This window comes from Meleagris gallopavo, chromosome 7 (genome assembly GCF_905368555.1).
Source record: "Meleagris gallopavo chromosome 7, MGAL_WU_HG_1.1, whole genome shotgun sequence".
NCBI classification, from domain to species: domain Eukaryota; kingdom Metazoa; phylum Chordata; class Aves; order Galliformes; family Phasianidae; genus Meleagris; species Meleagris gallopavo.
In genome coordinates, this window is record NC_139410.1 from 31,021,085 (window position 1) to 31,044,778 (window position 23,694).

The following is a 23,694-nucleotide window of genomic DNA, read 5'->3' on the forward strand; positions in this document are numbered from 1 at the left end:
AACATTGCCTGAAAACTTTTGGAGGGTGTTACGTGGCCGTGTCCTGTCACCTCTGATGCTTGTTCAGAATGATGTGCACAGGAGTAAATGCAGATTCCAGTGTGAAATTGTGTTACCTTTGAGTAAGTGGTTTCATCCTGCGGATAACAAGCCTGTCTTCCTGCACTTTATTGATTTAATTCCACCTCGTGATTCGCTGACAGGTTCTGTGAACTACAGCTCTGTCCCCAGCCATTTGATCTAATAGGCTGTGAGGGGGGATTGGGCTTGGAAACCTCTTTGTCTGGGCTGATGACAGTGGCTGATCAATGATTCATAAACACTTTCTTCAAGGTAGTAGTTAGTCTTTTCCCCAAAGTATAATACGTAGAACAAAAGCTAAGCGTGTAGGTGCATCTTTCTTCTTGCCTTCAGTCTGTCCTTGCAAGGTCCTCTCTTGGTCCTGTGCCACTATCAGTGGGTGAGGAACATGTGGCCAATGGGGCACCTGCACCTGGTGAGAGGAAATCCTTCCCTCTCCTCATGTCTCTGTGTGGCAGGATAGCATTTCTATGGATCATTGCTTTCAGCTCGTAGTTCTGATAAAGATCCCTACCACTGCCTCCAAATCCTGAGTTCTTGTTCTTTCTTCTGCAAAGGCATGTCAGGAGCTCAGGGAAGTCGGTTGTCTGCCGCTAAAGCAGTAATTAGAAACTTTATGAAGAGCCGAAGTTTGTGAATGACTTGACAAAGGTACTTAGTCATGGCTTCTGTCAGAAACTGTAGTGAATAACAAAAGCCACACAGCAGGTTGGAGCAGTCTCAAGCACAAATGCCCAATGGAGAACCAGGTGCAGTGACAGACTGACCTGGAAGCGATGGAGTGACGAAGTTAACCACCTTTACTTAGACTATATGTGTCCAACCCACTAGTTTTATATTTCTGTTGCCCTTTTTTAGTATTTTAATTATATAAAAAAGTCAAATTACTTGTGTACACTAACTATATTGTATGTTTTATATGCAGCCCAAGACAATTTCTCTTCACTCAGTGTGGCCCAGGAAGCCAAAAGAGTGGACATCCATGATTGTAGATTGTAGAATCATTAGGATTGGAAAAGACCTCTGAGATCATATAGTCCAGCTGTCATTGTAAAATCTCAGATGTCAGCTCTCAGTTTGTCAGGCTGATTTGGCTGAGGCAGGAGGGAACAGGTAACTACTGGTAGCTGGCCTGAGGTTACGGGGCACTTGATGGAGAGGCTATGATACAGCCATTTTTGAAGCTTTTTTTCACAAAGGGAACCCTTCAAAGCCTCTTCCAAGATCATGGATTTCTAGGTGCTGCCTGTCCTAAAGTACTGAAAGAATTAGGGAGATACTAGAACTGGCTTGGTCCTGTGTATCTGACCACAAGGAATAGTCTGTATTTATTCTTATTCCTTACTCTTTAACTTTGGAGAATTGAAGAGCAGGTGGGTTGAGTGAACCTGAAGTAAACTCTAAAAAAAATTTAGGCTATAATTCTATGTAAGTTCCATCAGCTATTTGGGTAATAGCGTTGGTTGTTATCACTGAGTAGGATGTACTTCCAAAAATAATGGTCATATAAGCACCAAAATGCTTGCTTTATGAAAGAGGGATGTTCACATGTATCCTTTCAAGGAATTTTTTTCTGGATGGCTCTGTCTAAAATATCAAAATGAATTGTGAACGTGTAAACAAAATCTGTGTAAATGCAGCTTATGCAATACTTGTGACTCCTACTTAAAAGGAAACCAGAAAAGAAGGACCAAGCAAATTCCATGATCTTTTATGTACAGTGGCTGATTGTCATCTGTTAACATTTGTGGAAAGCTGTAATTAAATACTGAGGGCTGCCATAAGTAAGTTTTATTTTGACAGAAAAGTTCTGCTGCTTATGGGAGGCCTGCTGAGTTGTGTTTTTGATTACACTTGAACGTCTTGGTGATCTCTATCTTTCTGGAGACTTAGTTGGTGATTTATTTCCTTTGTTCACTGAGTTCTGTTAAGAGAGCTGATTATAGCATCTGCTTCCTCATCTGATGAAAACTGAGAATTGTGTTTTTCCTTGAAGGCTTTATATGTGCATTATTTGGAGTGATTCCCGTGCCAGCAGGCTTTAATATACGAGAGTAATTCTTAGAGTAGAAGAAGGACCTGGAGGACATGAAAGAGACCATCCACTAAGGATCAAAACGTAATATTTTCCTCATACTTACAGAAAGCAACCAAATCTATATTCATTACGTATTTTTTTTTTTTTTAGAAGAGTTACTGAAGTTTGGATTGCTGTTTAGATACTACAATCTGCAGTAAGTGGCAATGTCAAGGGTTCCTACCCCACCTCCTCCTGGGGAGATGTCCAGTGGACCTGTGGCTGAAAGCTGGTGTTACACACAGGTAATTTGCATGAATTCCTGCAGCTTCATTTTCTATTCATAATTACCATTAACCAAAAAAAAAAAACCCTAAAAACACTGAATTGTGCTGACAGTCTAATATTTTCCCAGCTAATGGTTGGTATGCGAACTACATTTTACTGAAATTTTCTATGTCTTTTTTTCAGGTCAAAGTAGTAAAATTTTCCTACATGTGGACCATTAATAACTTCAGTTTCTGCCGAGAAGAGATGGGTGAAGTTTTAAAGAGTTCTACATTTTCATCAGGGCCAAATGACAAAATGAAATGGTAAGATTTTCATTCTGGCAGCTGCTTTTTTGGTTTTGTTTTGTTTTCACTAGCAAAAGTTGAAAATTCAAGTTGCAAATAAGTATCAAAACTTTGTGATGTTTAGTTGCAGGTACAGTTTGCTTCTGGTTTCATAGTTTCAACAGTCACTAGGGAAACACTTGTTTTAATGGGGTATGGCATTCTCTCTTAAAGAAAAAAAAAAAAATGCATATCTATTTGAAATTATTCTGTGTATGATTTTAAAAGGCACATTTTTTCCTTTCCTTTAGGTGCCTGAGAGTGAATCCAAAGGGATTAGATGATGAAAGCAAAGACTACTTGTCATTATACTTGCTTTTAGTCAGTTGTCCAAAAAGTGAAGTCAGAGCAAAATTCAAGTTTTCACTGCTGAATGCGAAAAGGGAAGAAACTAAAGCAATGGGTAAGAGAATCTCACTGTGGTGCTTGCAGATTTATAAGACCATTCCACAGAAGGCTTGCTTAGTAATCTTTTCTCTCTTGAACAGAGTTTAACCCTGAGAAAACTTGAAAACATCTTAAGATCCTTTTAGAAACTGAATTAAAAATCTTGTTTCGCACAGTTCTATTCACTCTCAGTTCTTAGTTCTATTCGCTGAGCAGTATAAATTGCAATGGGCTACTAACTTCTATCACTCTAGATTCTTGTAGACTAATTTTTCTAGCAGTTTATTCTTGGTTCCTGTTAGTAGAGTTGTTTTTGCTTTTTTCTAACTACAGTAAAAGTTAGAGTGCTTTATTATATTAGGATAAACGTTCTTTAGATGCTCCTTTAGAGTGTTCTTGTCTATTTCATCTCATTTACACTAATTATTTTAAAAACATGAATCACATACCCAAGGAACTCAAAGACTTCGTAATAATTGATGAGTTGATTTAATTGCCTTCTTGTTTTCTGTCTTAAAAGCACAACCTTTACTGGAAATGCTTTTTGGTAAAGCTGGAATTCTTATAGAAATGTTTCTGAAAGTTGGACTTTTCTTAACACTAAACGCCCCTGATAGCTTAGCAGGCTATGGACATTTTAGACTGAGCATTTAAATAAAATATTTTAGTGTATGGTAAGAAAAATCATAAATGATAGTATGACTTCTGAAGGGTACATTTCAGCCAGATGTGGGATATGAAAAAGATAATCAAATCTGATTTAGGTCAACAATTTAGTGCAAGTTTTCTTTCTCTTCTTGTACTGCAGGGCTTTTTTTTTTCTTTCTTTCTTTGTTTGAACATCTGTCATTCTTCAGTACTTACCTCCAAAGTCTTCAGGAGGGTTTGCTTTGATTTGGGTTTTTTAGTTACTGTTTTTGTGTAGCTCTATAATTTTCAATCTCTAAATTGCCTTTATTTCTTTACATATTGGGTCTTAAAGTTTTGGTTGAAAATGGCAATTCCTGTGCTACTTTCTCCTAATGTGACTAGACCCACTTGTAATCTTGAATGTAAATTCACAAGGCTGAGTGCAAATCTAAATGCATTAAATGATTTGACTCCTTGGAAGAGAAATAGATGTACATATTTTGCTCCATATTCATCCACTGATAGATTTTACTGCATCAGTCCTTGCAAGACTCATCTCCATGAGGCCAATGAGTTCTTAGCCCTGCAACTGTACACAGGCCTCTAATTTCTCCTTTTTCTTCCCCACGCTGTTGTGCATGACTGTGCAAACACTTGAGAAAGGCACCCAGTTGTGCTCTTTTCTCAGTAAAGGTGTGAGGGCTGTCCAGTGTAGGATGGAGGAATCTGAAGAGCATTTGCTTACTGGTATTCTAAATGCTAAAATTCACAAGATACAAGAAAAATACAATGAATAGATGTCTTCGGTTTCTGCTATAATAGCAGTCCTGTATTTGACACTGTAGAAATTAAACATATTTTCATCTTGGGAAATTACCAACAGAAATCTTAGTTCTTAGACTTTCCAGCCATTTACCATCTGCTCATGGAGATGCTCTATTTTTATATGTAACATGTAATGATGCCCAACTGTAGACATTCTTTGTTAATAGATAATTCATGCACAGACTGCTGCTTCAAGCAATGCTTGTGTAAGATAGGTAAAACTAACATTTTGACTTCATTAGAAAGAAAACACTCTATGCTGTTTTAATTCTACAGTTTTGTATGTTTAAATGGCTACTGATCTTGTAATTTCAGAGGGCTAATACTGGTTCTTGCTGGTAACAGTAGCATCTAAGTCTGCAGAACAAAGCTTTGGACTCAATCTAGAGAACCTTTCTTTTTTTTTTCTTTTGAATAAATTTTATTTTATTTTTTTTATTCAGTTTCATGGACTTTGTGAGACCTTGGAAAGTTGGTTTAAAAAAAATGTAAAAAATGCTGACAGATGCCAAAAACCTAAACTGTGTTTTTACAACGGCAGACAATTTTTTTTTCTTGGCGTACAGATTTAAAAACATGAACACTCTTCTACTTTGGTCCCCTCATCTCGAGGCCCCACACTGCACTTCAGTAAGTGCATTTGCCTTTGCTTCTGTGTTTTACATGCGTTCATATAGCAGGTGGATGTTGATACAATTTCTCACCCAGCTTTTTTGGAATTAAAGAAAAGCCCCTCATATGAGAGTGTGTGTGGTGTTTTTTTAAGTTTCTACTATAACTTCAGAAATATTCTTGCTCTCTTTTTTTTCTGCTCTCTTTCTAAATATAACTTCCCATGTTTTATTTTCAAATAAAAGTATACAGTGTACTTTCCTGTGGTCCATTTTGTGGAACAAATGACCATCTTATAGCAGGCGTGCCATGTAGAGTGACTAACCTTACTCAGTGCATGTATTTGCACTAATATGACCATGAGAACCCTTTTGTGGGCTCTGACCATTAGTACAGGGAAAATAAAAGGTTTTGTGGTCACAGCAAATTGTTAAATTTAAAAAATAAAAATAGTCATAGTATGTGGCTTAAAAAAAAAAAAAACACTTGTCAACATATGTTTTTACAACCAGAGAAATAGTTAGCTGAAAGCTTTCATTTCTGTTTTGCTTTTTTTCTGCTCTTTTACTCTATTCCAAAGTAATTTGAACTTGGGAAACAAGATTTTCTGTTTGAGGAAGAAGCTGAAATAGATTGTTATGACAACTGCAGAAGTGTTGTCAGCATGCATTTGTGATGACAAATTCATTGTCATGGTACTTCCCGATGAGCAGTTTCTGTTTGGACGCATCGGCACTCTTACACTTTAATTGGAAAAGTCTCTTGCTGGTTGGTGCCTAAGATAAATCTGAAGAGGTGCTGTGGTTTGAATTGCAGATAGTACAGACTTTTCAGATGTTAATGTCTGGTAATATTTGTATTTGACTTGCTTGATCTGTTCATAACTGTCTTTTTATCAGAAAGCCAAAGAGCGTATCGGTTTGTGCAAGGCAAGGATTGGGGTTTTAAGAAGTTTATCCGAAGAGATTTTTTACTAGATGAAGCTAATGGGCTTTTACCGGATGACAAGCTTACGTTATTTTGTGAGGTGGGTGTACTTTAAGCTTTTGTTCTCTTTAAAAAATCCAAAGTTTCTGCTTTATGTTCATTTAAAGAGTACTATGATAGTTGCCTTCTGTAAATGATAGATATGGCAAGAGATGCTTTTACTTGCATTGTCTACATTGTAATTTGTTTTTTTTGGTACACATACATCGAAATGCAGAACAATTCTGAAATGATTCTTGTAAACTCCACGAATCAGCAAGGATACACTGAAATTTGCTGTACAGTTATCTATGAAAGGTGGCTGATGTGTGATGTCTGTAGGAGTATTATTTTATTAAGGTCTTCTTTAAATAAAGAAGTGGTGTTTTGGAATTAAAGAATTGTTCATCACTGGATAGGCAAAAGGAAATATCTGTGTGCTGGCTTGCATTTAAAAAAATATAAAAGCACAACTGCTGGCTGGAATCTACACTGCAATATTATTATTTGTGGCTTTAATCAGTGAACAGTTTTTTCAAGTAAATTAAACCCTTGATTTTTACAGCAGCTGTTGTATTTTTTTTTTCTAACCAAATGCAAGTTTTCTAGGATATTTCTTAATACTGAGAATGAATATGGAAAACTGCAGTATAAACTTCCTGGAATGTTATGAGATGCTTTTATAGTATTGGTTTTGTTTGTAACCTAAGATGTCATATTAAAATTGAGTAAAATGCTTACTACATGTTAAAAATGGAAACTAGAGAAAGTTGCAGTATAAGAACTGTGTATGTTAAATGCATGTTGACTGGCTATCTCTGCTGCCATGAAGTGATTAGTGGCTTAGGAGGATGATAGATGCTTTAACTGCTAATAAGTTTGCTTTGATCTGTGTATTTACAGGAAATGTGTAAAATTGTCTTGGCAAGATTACAATTTAATTATATGTCATTATGCTGTGTAGGAAGAATAATTGAAATGTGGCCCCTGAGACTAGATATTGCAAATATAGCGCATCTTATTTTCACATAGACAAGTTAAATTAGCTGCATGATAAATTTGTTATGAATACAATTATTCTGGCGATAAAAGCAGAGGTAACAAGTGTTTTATGGTTCTGCAGAGATACTCAGGAGTATTTCCTTACTTGAAGTTTTTCTTGTTATGAATAGTTTGCTATAAGCTGCTCTTAGTGTTCGTTTTTGGAACTGTGTCTCTTTAATTTTAGTGGGAACAAATGCTGATATTTTTTTCCTCTCAAAAATACTTTGTCTTGATGCTAATAATTGAACATAACTGTTTCCTTACAAAACATGGAGAAGTTCTAAGGAGTGTTCAAGTGTTTGACCTACCCTGATTGTAAGTGTTGCAAGAAGTACAGCATTTTTGAGTTATGCACAGCGAGGGTTTCAGAATATCTTCCGGTTTGTTTCAAATTCGAGCAAAAAGATTGAAGATGCAGATTCTTAAAAACAGATTTGCACATGCTACTAAAAATAACAGGTATTCTTTGAAGGACTTGTTTCTGTATGCAGTTCTGAAATCTGTCATTTTAAATTTGAAGCACTTATTTCTGTGTTCACCTTCCTACTTGTATCTGTGTTTGAAGACTGACTGACCTCCCTGAGAAGGTTTTTGCTTAGTAAAGCTTCCTGATCGTGGTGGGTGTTCAGTAATGATCACTGAATAGCACCTGTACTGGCTTTCTCCTGTTTATCCTACTGGTTCTGCAGAAGGATTATTTGGTCTTCCCAGGCAGCGTGTACCAAGATGCTGCAGAATGTTCTCAAGATCACTGGATATGTCTTTGGACTGAAAACTGAAGGGTTAGGTCAAATACTTTGCAAAATCTAGTGCTGCCCCTGCCAAACCTACTGAATATAACTGCATAACTATCTTTTGGAGCCTCTAGATCAAATTTTTAGTTACACAGAATCTGAAACTTCCGAAGTCTGGCAACTATTTTCACTTGCTGATAGAACAGCAATTTGTCTGCAGAGTTGTTTTCCTATGGAGTGCTTTTGCTGCTCTTAGGTGACTTACATAGAGAGCAGTCTGGAGTATCACAGATTATCACACTTACTGTTGGACCACCAGCTTCAAACTCAAGAAAATGATGACTTTTCCCATGTTAGTTGTCATCTTGCCTACTGAACTTGGACAAGTCATAATTCATATATTTTTATATATCCATATACACGAGGATATACAATTTAAAAAAATCTGTGCAGCCACTGGTGTAGTGTGAAAAGCTGCATCTTGCATAGCTTTCTATGACGTAAGTACATCGGACCTCGTGGAATATTTGAATCTCCTGCTTAAAATACTACTCTTGTTAAGATAGGTTGTTTGCAATTAGTTTTAGAATCTCCTCATCCTGCATTTTAGGGAAGAAGTAGCTTTACTGTCATGAGTTATTTTATAAACACCACTATGAAGCGCCTGAAAGAAATATTTAGCATAAGGTGTTTGAGGGGGGGAAAAAAATGACTGTGATGTTAAAGTGATTGGATTATAGCTTGATTTTAGTGATTCATTTACAACGAACCCCAAAGCACTTAGATTCTAAGCATACTGCCCGGATATGTGATACATGAAACATCAGATTTGCAAGTTAGTAATGACTTTTAAAGTTCCGACCAATAGACAATACAATACATTCATTCAGCTATGGGAGATAAAAATTTTGTTCAGGTTGCATCTAAAAAGAATAACTCATACAGTGATGTACAACCATCAAATATATATTGGAAATCATTCTGAAATACGTTCTGAAATGTTGGAGACCAGCTTGGGTAAATCTGAAGAACATGTAGATGACCTTTCTAGGAATAGTCTGTAGCTAACAAGAAAAGAGATTTCTGTGCTGACAACTTGGAGCAGAAAATTAAGGTGAAGTCTTGAGGAGCCAACCCTTTCCATTGACAAATGATAAGCTTTGTGAAGCTGAGACTCCATTTGTGTGTATGCATACTTCGTGAGATTGCCTTGTGTGAAAACTGAAGCTTTGATCTTTGAATGTTTTAAAGATACAGTCTTATTGTGAAAATGAAAAAAATGTTTTTATTCCATTTTTTTAAAGGTGGAAGAATAGAAGGAAAGTTTTTATAATCACAGGGGGGTATGGGATGAAAGGGAATTAGTCAGTGAGTCAAATCCTCAAATTGCTGTCTTAATTGGATCGTCATCCTCTTCTGAGCTGGTTGGTTCACACTGACTTTCTGTGAAGCTTAGCTGTGCTATTTTTGCTTTATGCCAGATTTATTCCAGTTGCTTTGCCTCTAGAAATCAAACGGAGCACCAATCTTAACAATATCAGCATTTTCTTAATATGTAATTCTAATTTTCTGCATTTGAGAGTTGCAGTAATTGAAATCCCATAGCTTTTCTTCTTTAGGAAGGTTTTATTTTAAGGAAGGTTTTATTCTCAGGTGTGTATTCTCAGACAACAGAAATAAAACCTGCTGAGCATTTTCCCAATGGACTGATTAAAAGGAGTTAGTATGCAAAGGTATTTGACAGGGGCAAGTAAGAATGATACCATACTGTTCCTTATGTGAGAGACTTAAGCATGGAGAGTAGTGGTAGCATTCACTTCAGCTGCATGTATTTCAGTTTATCTAGTTCTGTATGAAACTTAAAACGTGTGAGTATGCATTTCATTATTTATTTACTATGTTTTATATTCTGTTGACATGCACATCTCAAATAATGACTTTAATCTTGCTTGAAGAAACAATTGTGAGAGTAAAATGGGGTAACAAGAGAGCTATGCTACTGGTATTTTACAAAACATTTCTGTGCTCTAGTGATCCTACTGATCTGTTTAGAACTTGATTCTGTATACATTTTACTTAAATGTGTAAAGACTGAACTGTTAGCTTATCTCTGAAATAGAATTAACATGTATTTATGGTGTCAAAGGAACCATATCTCTTGACTTACTGTTGCTTTTTTATCGTGTGGTGTATTGGTTGGATGAATGCACAACGTTAGCCTGTAAGTAAAATCCTATTTGTTTTATGTTACTTGTAAGTAAACTGTAAGAAACTGTTTTATGGTTCTGGCCTAATGCCAGAGACACCACTGTGTTTTGCTTTGCTTTGGAATTGCTGAACTTCTAGCAATAGGTGCTGTAATTTAATTACTGTTGGTGTTCAGTTATGAAAGAATTGTCTTGCTGTGATTTTCTGTTAGGTAAGTGTGGTCCAAGACTCAGTAAATATATCAGGACAGTCTAACACAAACACTTTGAAGGTACCTGAATGTCGACTAGCAGAAGATTTAGGGAATCTCTGGGAAACAACAAGATTTACAGACTGCAGTTTTTACGTAGGAGGACAAGAATTCAAAGCACATAAATCTGTCCTTGCAGGTACTTTCTACTTTTGTATTGCTATTACTTTGTTACTAAAATTGCTGAAAGCTTAAAAATTGGCTATATTTAATAAATATTCACCTCTCTTGCTCTAGCACGATCTCCAGTTTTTAATGCAATGTTTGAACATGAAATGGAAGAAAGCAAAAAGGTAAGCCTTACTGAAGACTTTGCACATAAATACTTTTACATTGTGAAAAAGGGATAGCTTGCTGAATGGCTCAAGTGTTGCTAACAGGAAGGTGTGTACTGTGTGGTGGTGCATGATTGGAGTTGATACTTCTGCAGACTCCCGTGCATGAGTTCTCTGGAGTTTCTTTGTGTAGAAAGGGCATATAGGGCTGACTGTGGAAAGGTTCTGGTGGACTTTGTTCTGTCAGATATTTAAATCTGCCCTACACTGCATTTTGTTTTGTTTTTTAACACTTCAGCTGCTAATGCAATTGATCTTGTACTCTTTCCCCTTCAGCTTAAGCTTCAACTCCCATATAAGCCAACTGACTTGATTAGTATGATAGAGCAAAACATGAAAGTTTTATATGGTTGTTAGGACAGAAAGGACCAACAGGTGAATTATAACTCACATTAAGCCTTGAGGGGATGAACTGCTTTTCATTCAGATTCCCTGCAAACACTTGACCTGGATAAGTGTTCTGGTTGGATAGGTATTTAGTCAGCAGAGTTGTCTCTGCTTTTATCCACATCTAAAATGGGTTGGTTATAGGCAGAACCTATGAAGATCAGCTTGCTGAAGGATTGTAATGGATGATCATCATTGAATCTTGCAGGCTGCTGTGGTAGCACTTGTGTCTATGAATCCATCAAGTGTAATACAACTGTGTGGCATTTTTTCCTTTTTGCAGTTTCCCAGGAAACTTTCTCAGACAGAATTGGAATATAAAAAGCACTTGCTTGGAATTCTTGATTTAAAGAAATTCAGATGCATTCCACCTTCAGTAATGTGCTTTATGTTAACAACAAATCTCCTGTGCATCCTTGCTCTTGTACATCGTCCTGTGCTTTGATGGTTTCATACCTGCTTCAAAAGGCTAATGCTTGCTTCTGCATCTTTGTCACTCCTTCCTCCCTTATTTGCTTATAGGGGATGGTGTAAGGGGTTGAACATGCAATACCACTGTTCTATTAGGAAGGCTGTGAGATATGTGATGTCCATGAGATGTTTCTTTGTTTGCTTTTTGGATTTTTGAGGAAAAAAACCAAACTGTGTTGACTGTTTAAGTCGGTTCAGTGTTCTCTGTTGCTCTGCTTTCTGATTTTCCAAGCATGTCATTGTCAGGTTCAAAACTCAGAGCACTTGTAAATAGTCCTGAAACTACCTTGATTTTCAGGTGCATCTTGTGTAATACAGTCCACAAAGTTAGATATTTCAAGAAGGAAAATGCAATCAATTCTTCTCGTGTAAAGTTTCCTAATTGATTTCCCCCTGACTCTTCAGAAAGTAAACAGTAGCTCTTCTTAATGTTCTAGAATGTAGCTTGAAATTGTAAGGGTTTTGTATGATGGGTGTGGAGTGAAAACATGATGTGCACACAGGTAATACTTGATACATTTGCTTCAGAAACATAGCTGATTTCTGGAGGTTTTTGATAACCATTCTTTTCCTTTACCAGAACCGTGTGGAAATAAATGATGTAGACCCTGAAGTTTTTAAAGAAATGATGAGATTCATTTACACAGGAAAAGCACCAAACCTTGAAAAAATGGCTGACAATTTGTTGGCTGCTGCAGACAAAGTAAGTAACTAACCCCTAAGGTCTCAAAATTGATGTTAGTTTGTGAAACATTCTTCTAAAAAATAATCTTCCTTCAGTTTGATTTGTTTCAATTTTTGAAATACCATGAGAAAGATCTCATTTGAAATACAGAAAGATGGGAAGAACAGAATTCTTTATCAGTAGAATCTTAGCAATCTGTCAATAAGTTTTTCTTTACCCAAGTGTTCCAGACTTTATGTAAGTATAGTAAGGATAAGTAAGGATAGTAAATACAATGCACTATAATTAATTAAATAAAAAATAGGGACCATTGATATGATTTGGAAAAGTGGATCTTAAAATCTGTCCTAGGTCTTGATATTCATTAGAGGATTTATGCAAGTATTTGAATAAACCATGTACCATAAAGTTACTACTACTTCAGAACTTTTATCTTTGTCTTCCCTACAAACTCCATAGACTCTTCTGCATTGGGAATCTTGTCTACTATTATCTGCTTGCCTTCTCTTGTTTACTGCTTGAGGTGAGAGGTCTTAAAACAACACTGAAGTTGTAACTTAGTTATTCTGATTATTTTTTTTAACTTGATGCTTTTTTTCTTTCTTCTCTTCACTCCTTCACAGCTTAGATTGAGATTTTAGTTAGCTATCAGCAGAGAGGACATGTAGTTGTCTCTCCTTGGGGAGCTGTAAGTAGCTTAGAGCTCAGAATATTCCTTTTAGTATGTGTAATCTGTAACCTATTCACTCTCAATTCAGAGTATGGTAATTTCTTAAACCACCTGTGTGATTTCTAAATTGGTTGTGGAAGTACATCCTCAAAACATTGGTGGAAAAGCTTTCTGTTCTTATAGTCAACTCTATCACAGTAATGTAAGCCATCCCAGTACTTAATTTCAAGAAACAATTAAGTTTTCTTGGCAATTTAATATTCAATTTTTTTTTTAAGAATTTTTGAACTGGCACTGCTCTGGCTTTGGTGACTTACCACATGTATTCATTTGAAATCTCACTGCCAGCCTCTCATCTTCTGAAACTCAGTGCTTTGTCCAGTTCTATACACCCAAGTGGGAAGGTGGAACAGTGTCATGTTATGAATGCTGGTTTTATTGACTACACTGATAGATGCTGGAGAATGTCTTAAGGTGAATCTACATAATAAGTCTGCAATAGCAGGCGTAAAGATAGTGAGCAAGAAGGTCCCTTCATATTCTTGCAATGGTTAAAATCTTTCAGTTTCTCCTGAGTATGGAGTAATAATCTAAATATAGTGTTCTGCATATTACTAGAGAGATTGCACTGCTTTATTACCTGGTATGTACAGAGTTAACATAACTTTTGTGTTCTCGAAATAGAAGTATCCTGAGGAGTAGTGTAGTGATACAAATGGATGTAAAAAATGCATAGGCATAGAAACATTGAAAGTTGGCCCAAGAATTTCACTTTTCCTCAGTAGCATTTATTTCTTGCATGGTACAGTTACTAATACAAATGTATTAGATGGCAGTTTGACTATATATATGCCATTTATGCATCTAAAATTTCTTTCAGTCTTGAAAACTGATTGCTAAATTAAATGGGTTGGAGATGATTTCAGCAGAAGTGTATACAGCTGAATGAAACCTATTCAATGTATGACATCCTTCAAAATATAAGCACATTTTATTCATGCAGAATATAGTATGGAAACATTTTACATACCTTTTCTGGTAGACTGTGTTAAAGTTAAGTAGTTCTTTTTAAAAGAATAAATTCATAGAGGAAAAACACCTCGGAACAAGCCAGTTTCAAGCAGACTAATATATTTTTGCTTTCAGAGGTTTCATGAAGTTTTCCATTGTACAGTTTCTTGCCTCATGCTTTGAGATGTAAACTTATCTGATGATGGTTTTAATAAAGTGCGTGTCTTCCTTGCTCTTCTTCTTTTACCAAACTGGAGGAAAACAAACTCTTAAATGAGTTACTTCTTGTGTTGTTTTTTTTTTTTTTAATAAAAGTCCTTCTAATAATTTCTAACCTGATGTCTTACCATTGGAAGACTCCAATGCAGTGTATTGAATTTCCTGTTGGCTCTTAAGCTTGAGAGACACTAAGTGTTTTCATGGCCGGGTCTGTCTTTTGAACTAATGGTAAAAAGAATAAGTTTGAAGAATAATTAGTGTAGTTTTTTCTTTTATCAGTATGCACTGGAACGGCTGAAGGTCATGTGTGAGGAAGCACTCTGTAGTAACCTCTCGGTAGAAAACGTTGCTGACATTCTTATCCTCGCAGATTTGCACAGCGCTGAGCAGTTAAAAGCACAAGCAATAGACTTTATTAACAGGCAAGTAATGTTAATGAGAATCTAAATATATTTTAACTTATGCTTTGCACACCTTCTCAATACTAGCACGTATTCTCTCTTTCAGGTGCAGTGTTCTTAGACAACTTGGGTGTAAAGATGGGAAAAACTGGAATAGCAAGTAAGTTTCCCTGCTTCCTGATGTTCTGTACAAACACTGCTACATAGACCGCAGATCTTAAGAACTGTTACTTCATTTCCACACTACTGAGGCCTGTCACTCACTGTAAGTAAAATAGGATTTGGCAGATACTACCACAGTTACGATTGTGACTTCCCTTTTAGATGATATGGGGAGTTAACTGCCCTCCGGTGCGAGGTCATAACAACAGCTAGATTTCAGTCCCTTTCCGAGGAAGAGTCTGTGCTGTGAGAAAAGCAGCATCAGCCCTCAGTAAAGGAAATCTTTCAGTTATCCAGGTTGTGCCTGGTGCACTGGCAACGCTGGTGTGATTTCAAGACTTGCTTAGATGAGTCTGAGCCTGCACCATTACCAAAACAGAAGGGCAGTTTCTCTTCATGCCTCTGGCAACACATTTGTTGCTACAAACAAACCTTCCCATGTGCCAGCACTCATACTTTTGAGGCCACACAACCGGTCAGTCGTGTCCCTTGATCTGACTGATTCTCTGACTGATTCTCTAGTGCTCATACCTGCACTAAAAATCAGTTGAGAATATGTCCCCCATACTGTAGGACTGATTGCAGTATATACTTAAAGCAGCTCAAGTAAATCATGGGACAGAAGACAGCCAGCTTCACGGTGAATAGTGGTAAGCTGAAATGTAGTAAAAGGACAGCAGGGTTTTGCTTCTTGCTGTCAGAATGTCTGGAACAGTTAAAGAACTTGTGCTTATACCAGTTACTTTAGTAGTGTTTTCCCTGAAGAACTTGATTTTCACAGGAGTCGTGAATGAGCATGGTGTGGAAAAGGAAGGGTATGGTAGAAAGAAATCATGACATACAAAGCAGGAAAACTAATAAAACTCTGTGACCAGTGTGGACTAGTCGCTGTGTTATTTTTCCTGTGATTTGGAGCTTACTAGTTGACTTTGGTCTTGGGTAATTGCTAGTAAGGATGCTGGCCGTCTTTATTTCTCTGATGTATTGCGGATGATTTAACTGAAGCAATTTGAGAGGGCCTGGCTTAACTGCCTGAGAACTAAGGAGTCCAAACTTTGGTGTTATTGCTCAAGGCACTTACCTCTATTGACTTGCAGCAGAAGATTAAAGGCTGGCATTAGAAATCGGCAAAACATTTTTTTTTTGAGAGAGATTATACAGCATAGAGATCAGATGCTAACTTTATGCCTGACAATTTCCCAAGACAATATGAAGATTCTTATGAAAATGCAGCAATGGAAATCTGGGATCAGTGGCTAAGCTGTTTGTTCCAAACTGCAAATTTATCCTGTGTCCATGTGCCACATGTTTCAACCAGCATAGTATTCTTTGTTTGCAGAGTAAATGTTATGGTTTTGCTTTATATTATTTCAAAACAACATTGCATCAACTTTTTTGTAAATAATATAAATATGTTGAGAAAATACATTATTTCATGAATGTCAACACGATGCTTGCTGAAATCTGTTGTTAAAAATTGACAGTGGCTGCTGAAAGCTATTCTGAATGCAGTCTGGGATCTTGTACTGAAAAGAGTTGAATATCCCCCAGGTATCTGTCACTGGTACTGAGACTGCAATCTCTAACTGAAGGGTTCTGCTGTCACCTAGCTAATCTGTCTTCATGACTTTTTCTAGTATGCAAACTACTCATTTTTGCTGCAGTTTCAGCTGATTCATCTTGTTGTCTTTCCTTCACCCCCCACATAGAGCGTATTCTATGTAATGAGATTCTTATGTCTTCCCCTGGTTTTCTTTTCTCAGCAATGAACTTCTATATTTCTTCTAGTTATATGAACATTTTTATTGCTTTTCGTGTGTGATTGAAAGGTGGTTATGTTACACTGTGCTCTATCGGACACAGTTCCCTTCCTGAGGTCTGCCAAGTATTGAATAGAGCAGGATGAGTAGCCTGTGTACTACACACGCTATTACTGGTATATCCAAATTTGGTTCTGCTTCCCAACGGTGTTGTTACTGCTTTCATAATGTTTGTCTTGTAATGTGCAGCTGCTCTTCTGCTGTAATCGTGCCCTGCCTGCTCTTTTCTCCACCGTGTGTTTGTGCATTTGATTTGTAAAAGTGTGTGACTGTTCTCAATGCTTTTGTTTTCAGCCAAGCAACAGACATAATGGAAACAGCAGGCTGGAAGTCCATGATCCACTCCCACCCTCACTTAGTAGCAGAGGCCTTTCGTGCACTCGCGTCTGCACAGTGTCCACAGTTTGGCATTCCACGCAAACGGCTAAAACAGTCCTGAAATCTTCCATGGACTTAGAGAAATTGAATTGACTCTACTCCTCCATGTCCAGAGGTGTTTTCACAAACCATAACAAGAGTTTTTGTTATCCTTGTCCACAGAACAGAAGCTGAAAAAGCCTATTGTTTGCTTTTCAGATGGATAATTTATGGTTTAATCCTCAGCTTTAAATTAGACTGATTACTCTAATTCACTGAAAGGCCTTAAATTATCTTCAATGACTCTAGTCCATATAGTTTAATGTATCTTGATTTTTTTATTATTATTATTTTTTAATGTGCCTTGTCTTTTTGACTAGGCTCTGCAGGATTGCACTAGCTCCATAATGCAGTAAAGTTGATAACTGAAGATTAATTTTTTGAAAGGGATCTTCCATTATTTTCAGAAGAAAAAAAGATTATTATAGTTTGGTCCTGTGCTAACTGGAAGGTTTTAACTAGCCTCTCATTGAAAGCACTTGAACCAGAGGCACAAATGTACCCTAGACAAGTGCTGTGTATGGGGAGAGCCTGTTTACCTTCAGCGAATGCCTACAGGCTATTTATGGCAATATACTGCTTTGAACATAATTTATTTTTCATTGTGGGGGCAAATATGCAATGGTTTGGCCCAAAAATGTATTTTCATTACAGTTTGTAATGCTTATTGTGTGTGTGTCAAAGCTGTCCAAACGGTGTAAAGAAACACAGAATATGAACCTCTTGCTTGTGTTTCTTTGTGGTCCATCGCTAGTTTACATTTAATGCAGAACTGAACGAGAGGTGAAGAGTTCAATGTGAAAACAGAGAAGTATTGTATATGGAAAAAAATATATCCCACATGTACGGTTACATAGGAAAGTAAAGAATGCATAGAATGACCAAATGTAAATTGAAGAAAATGGGCCAAATGGATTCTTAATATGCACTTTTAACGTGTAACTTTTGTATGTTGTGTGGTACATATATATTTTGCTTTTGATGAATTAATGAGGTACAGGTAATTGTGGCTTAACTTTTTAGATACATTTTCAGATGCCCACAGCCACATGGGATTTAGTTTTGTTAGAAAAGAAAGGCATGTCTTTTTAAGACTCATTTGAAGGTGACTATTGCAAGCTTTCATATTTAAATACCAGAATACTTCTGCTTATTTGAAAGAGGCATGTGGAAGGCAAAATTGTGGAGGAAAAGCTTTCCCCATCTCAATGTGTGCACAGCTTCTCTTAGCACCTGGGAAGCTCCACACGCATCAGGAGGAATATTTCCCTGAAATGTCAGATGTGTCGGCAGGCAGAGACTTGCTCAGTCTTGCATTTCAGTTATTGTACTAGCATTGTGGATGGTATTGAAATTCTGCATAATGTGAAAAGGATGGAACGTTTATAAAATGCTTGTCATGGGCCAGTTCTTTATTCCATGAACCTTAGCTTTAATACCAACATCCTCAGTGTTTGATAGCTTTGTTTACAATTGAGAGGAAAGGTTTGCAGTAGTGCACACTCAAAATGTTTCCTGAGTTATTACATTGAGTTTACTGTAATAGTGATGTGTTGCATTTCTTCTTTGGGAAGACTTGGGTTTAGCAGTGGGGATTGGGAGGAGATCTCACCTAATTTATGATCATGTTTGGATAAAGGCTTTAGTTTGCCTGTTAAAAATAATTAAAAAAAAAAAAATTATGCAGGGAACAGAGAGGAGGAATTGTTTACTCTCTTACAGTCTTTTTCCATCCTCATTTCGTTAAGGTTCTTATTCTTATGAATTGCTCTAAATGAAGTTTTTAGAGGAAAGAATGTATACTTTTATACTCTGGCCATTAGCAAAGGCAAATTGGAAAAAATGCCCACACCAATTTCTTAACAAAATAATCTCTAAACATGCATTTTCTGACCTTCCAACTAAATCTTTTATGACGGACAAAGTGTAAAACCAGAAACTTTAATAGTACCTAAGGCATCAAATTATATATTTACAGAGATTTATCCTTATATCAATTTTTAAATATTTATCTAAAATAAGGTCTGACAAGCATTTTCCACAATAAGATGTGGAGATGATTGTTCCCTCCAAAACAGTGCTGTTGTGGCTGCGCTGTTTAATGTTAGAACACATTATTACCCTCATACCCATCACCGGTAAGATTTGCAGCCCTAGCACACTGAGTGACTTGAATATTTAGTACTGCAATGATTGTCCAGCTCAGCTTGATCTAAAGTAACAACATACAGTAATCTAATGGAAAGCTTAAGGATTTTACAAGACTTTTTTTTTTTTTTCAGAAGCTTAATAGCACACACTTGTACCAAAAAATGTCAGACACTGTGCTGTGGTATTACCTACATTGTGAAGTGTCCACTTCTCAAGTTAGGCAGTGTATACCGTACGTTACACTGACAGGAGAGAAAACAAACCACATGATCTGATTGGATTTGGGTTTATTATGTATATTTTTAAGTTTGGTCAGCTCTTAAGAAAGAGGCAAAACAGTTGCTGTATTCTTAAGTGAGTGCACTAAAATTCACCTCTTCTGTTCTTTAAACACATGCGGTGTTCTTGTCTTTCTGGGATGGGATAGCTGTTAATTGCAACCCTCTCCTTTGGATTCAGTAGCTTGTTTTCATCCCCTACATCTCAAACACTTGCCTTTCAAAGCATCAGTTGTCAGTTCTAAGTGCAGCAGATAGAAGACTATGTAATACGATGGACAGATTTTGGGTTGTTTTTTCTTTTTCAGGATGAAATCATAGGATTTTTTTTCTTAGTTTTGTATACAGATTAGGAATATATTGTATGAAGGTGCCACGTTTTGGCTTGCCAACACTACTCCCTTGGATAGATGTGAACCACCGCTTGCATACTTTTCTGGGGAGAACCCTGCATGTGTGTCCTGTGTGTGTGCGTGTGTGTATGTATGACTGTGCGGTGTTTTTTGTCAAGAATGACTTTCTAAAAATAAGGACTCCATTTGCTGTTAAAATGCTATTATGTATTATATATTATTATTATTTTTTTTTCCATTTGAACCTCTCCTAAGGAGATGCTTTGGGTGGAAGAGGCTTCAATAAACAATCCTTATTTTCTAGTCCATTTACTGCATGCAGAAGTGTGAACACATTGTGCCTTTTTAGGAAACTGTTGGAATGAAGGGAAGATTTAACAGGAAACAAAATCTTTTTAAAAGGTATTTTTTAAAGGTGAAGGAGAGTATTTGATATGCTGTTGAGACAGAAGTTACAGATCATACCTTTGAGCTCTGTTGCATGTTGACTCCTGCTTTTGCAGTTAAGTTTTGCTGCAAAAAGTCTGGAATAACACATATAAGTTGAATAATGGTCTATTTTGTGAAAATGTGAAAATATTTGCTGTTACAAGCTGAGTGTGTATCAAAATGTGATAATCATGGACATGAAGTTAGTTTTTAAAAGTCACTCTAGTTCTGATGTTTTTCTCAACAATGGGTATTTAACACAAAACTCACCTTTCTACAGGTCAGTAGAAGACCTACGTGGAGATTATTCCTTTTAAATCCTCATGGAAAGGCTTCTCCCTTGGGAGAATAAAATGATCTGCAGTTTTTGAAACTGTGTTTCGTAAGACAGTGAATTGCAGATGTGAGGTATTGCTACCTGAAATATTGTTGAGTTACACTGAATTTTACTATTGGTTAATAAAATATCTTGTTTTTTTTTTTTTTTTGACGAATGGAATGTTCTTTATCTGATGTTGATAGCTTCTGTAGTAAAGAGCTTAGCTTGTTAGCTAGCAAGACACTGACTTAATTTCATAACTTGGCTTCTGCTTACAGTAAATGGACTATGTTTGTAAAGGGAATTCACTATTTCAAGTGTTTTGCAAGGAACTTCACTGTATTTGTAACCTGTTTTTTGAAGGCTTAAGATAAATGAGTCCTATTTTAGAAATCAAGCCAGTGAAATGACTTGGACCTGTTTTGGGGTGGAGATGATTAAGAGAATTCAGATATGTAAACAATTGTATCGAACCATCCAGCCTTTTTTATCAGCTGATGTTAATGGTGAAATACTTTTTGTACCTTGTTGCTGAAAATATTTTTGCGTTTCAGCACATCAAGTTACAATAAAGTTGTTACTTATACAGAACGTGTCTGTGTGGCTTGTATTTTATTCCCCCAATGTATGTGTTCACAATGGCTACCTAACTTTGTGTCCTTTCAGAAAGCTATTTTACCAGCACTGTATCAGTCTGGTGTAAAACGTACTGCTGTCCTTTTGGAAATCATTGGGCAGGCTCCTGTTGCTGTCTTGCCCTGAAATCCACTGATTACTTTTCTGCATTGACACTTCAGAATATCTGGGAGCTCTGGGTAGTCTATAACTTGCTGGCCTGAGAAACGACTGCCTTTGCATGCACTGTCAGAACTGATGCTCAGTGGGAGGGAGAGTTGTTGCTATGAAGGTGAGGCTTGTGGTTTCTGAGAGGATGACTTTCTTTACCTACAGTTCCTTTTTCTGTCCATGAACGCAGGTTTACAGTGACCACATGCACTGCAATTCCCATTTACATGGGTGAAGTGGTCTGTAAGCATAATCTATGTGTGTGGGTCACGGGTTTTCATCCACGTAGATGAATTTCTTTAATAAAGTATGTAGAACTGTTAGTATATTGTTCTATGCATTTGAATTTGGAAACACTGAACCCTGGGAAAGGATGAAATCAAGGTAGGTTACCTTTTGTACAATGACACAGGCCATTGGAATGAATGCAATTAACTACCTTGTGTTACTTAGCTATTGCAAGAATGTAGCACAGTTGGTAATTGCAGCTATTCCCAAGATGATTTGGGTAACAAATACGGCTACAGGGATGGCTTGAGTGTCTCTGTGGAATGCCACTTCCCTGTGTGAAGGTACTAATGAGATTCTCAATGTGTGCCCAAAACTTGCATCCCTTAATCACTGCTCTGCAGTGATTCAGTTTGAAGTGCCTCGTGGGGCTGATAGCAGCAGTGACATAACTTTGTACCATCACAGCTCGTCAGCAGCTTCCAGTGGAACTTGACTGGGTTGCACAGTGAATGGTAATCAAATTTATTTGTGCAGGTCCCAGGTTTTCAAATGGGCTCCAACTTTGAGATAAAGGATGTTGTGCTTTTTCTTCTTTGTAAGAAGGCTGTGTTTTATCCTTAGTCATCTTAAAGTACTTTTTTCTCTAAAATGCATATCTTGTCATCATATACCAGGTTACTACATAACTCAGCCAATCTCTGATAATAAAAAAAAAAAGCACACCATACCTGTTTTCCTTCTAAACTGGATTCGAATCGTCTTTTGTGTGGAAAATGGGCATGAGTATTTCACAGTGTAATCTGTATGAATCTTGTTTTAACTAAACCATGAGAAAGCTTTTCTTCAGCAGCTTTGAGAATTGGTCCTTGAAGGGCGATGTGCATCCTCTTTCTTTAAAAGATATTAAAACAAGAAGCATCTCTCTGTGCAGCGTTGCCAGCTCTGTGTGGTTTGATGTCCTGCTGAGCAGTTCCTGTTACTGCCAACAGAAGATGAGTACTTCAGAGTGCAGACTAAGCAGCCATGGGTAATGTATACCAACTAAGGTGTGTGTCTGTGCCACTTGTCCAGACTGTGGTTTGCATGCTGTCGTGGCTATTCAGTAACTCCTTAATTTTACCTTAAGAAGTTTAGATTTATTCTAGGATCTTGCAAGTTTGATTTACCTAAGCTTAATGAACGCTTTGTGTTTGGTAGGTAGGAATATAACCTTACAATATTTGTGTTCTCCCATGTTTAGGTGACTTTTGTTAAAATTAGTATTTAAACAACAGTATTGCACACTCCACTACAGATGTTACTTTCCAAATTTGGGTAAATTATGTTAAATGTAAAACTGTTTCTGTTATACATGAAGTAACTTTACATTTAACATTCTGATTGTCTGATAACAGAGGAAATAATCACTGTTAAAGCTGTAGCATTTTTGAATGATATTTCTGCTAATTTTGCTATTTTTCCCCCAGAGTAATACATCTTACATCATCTTTTTTGAAGATTCCTCCTTGTTCACACAGAGAAAGCTGGAAGAAATGCAGCTGAATGCAATGGAAGCTGAATGAAAAATTTCAGATCTCTGATGGAGGCTTTTTCTACTAGAACTGCTGCATCTAGGCAAAGCAAACAGAAAAGCAGCTGTGAGGATTCATGAGTGCTTTTGAACAGAGGTGCTATTCCTGTGGTTGCCAAATAATGTGTTTTATGTCGTATATGAAGTTGGTGCTTTAAGTGTAAAATTAGGTTTCTAATAAGTATAAATGATAAATGAGCTTGTAATTCTATGTTTGGGGAAAAATAATTTTGCAGAGTTTGCTTGGCCTTGGCTCGTAGAACAACTACTAAGGTTGTTTTGAGCTCATTTCAAGTATTTTGAAGCAGACTTTTTATCAGCAGGAATACGTGGTGACCATCCTGTAAAGCAGAGAGGCTGCTCTCGTTGCTTTGAAGGCATTACCTTCAATTACCTTCATTTGTGCTACATTCTTAGTAGAGCTTGGAGCATAATGATATTTCTGTGCAGATAGTATAGTTTAATCAGGGGCACATATATGATGAATGTAAAGCTGTACTTTGCCTAACTTGTGTGTGCTTCATGTTTTAGCAGTGATAGTCATGTAGAAAATAAATTGCACTGTGTCAGACTTTGTGCTGCTAATCAGAAGGGAGGCAATTTGTGCTGAATTTTAAGCAGCTATGGTTTG

The 23,694-nt window shown here is 36.8% G+C and overlaps 1 protein-coding gene across 2 annotated transcripts in view; it reads left to right on the forward strand.

Annotated features, from left to right (window-relative positions):
* Nucleotides 1-21,067, forward strand: part of SPOPL (speckle type BTB/POZ protein like) — a 33,956-nt gene extending 12,889 nt beyond the window's left edge. The window contains exons 2-11 of one of the 2 annotated variants that reach the window (XR_014884319.1): nucleotides 2,270-2,403; nucleotides 2,570-2,691; nucleotides 2,964-3,115; nucleotides 6,066-6,193; nucleotides 10,330-10,507; nucleotides 10,606-10,661; nucleotides 12,142-12,264; nucleotides 14,426-14,568; nucleotides 14,654-14,812; nucleotides 16,824-16,967. Coding sequence is in view for 1 of the 2 variants with exons in the window: in XM_085227856.1 (XP_085083982.1) it covers nucleotides 2,326-2,403; nucleotides 2,570-2,691; nucleotides 2,964-3,115; nucleotides 6,066-6,193; nucleotides 10,330-10,507; nucleotides 10,606-10,661; nucleotides 12,142-12,264; nucleotides 14,426-14,568; nucleotides 14,654-14,707; nucleotides 16,824-16,968 (1,179 nt within the window). In the remaining variant the exon portion in view is untranslated. Of the gene's footprint in view, nucleotides 1-2,269; nucleotides 2,404-2,569; nucleotides 2,692-2,963; nucleotides 3,116-6,065; nucleotides 6,194-10,329; nucleotides 10,508-10,605; nucleotides 10,662-12,141; nucleotides 12,265-14,425; nucleotides 14,569-14,653; nucleotides 14,813-16,823 lie in introns of both variants that reach the window. The other variant, XM_085227856.1, reaches the window with a different exon arrangement.
* The last annotated feature ends 2,627 nt before the right edge of the window (nucleotides 21,068-23,694 follow it).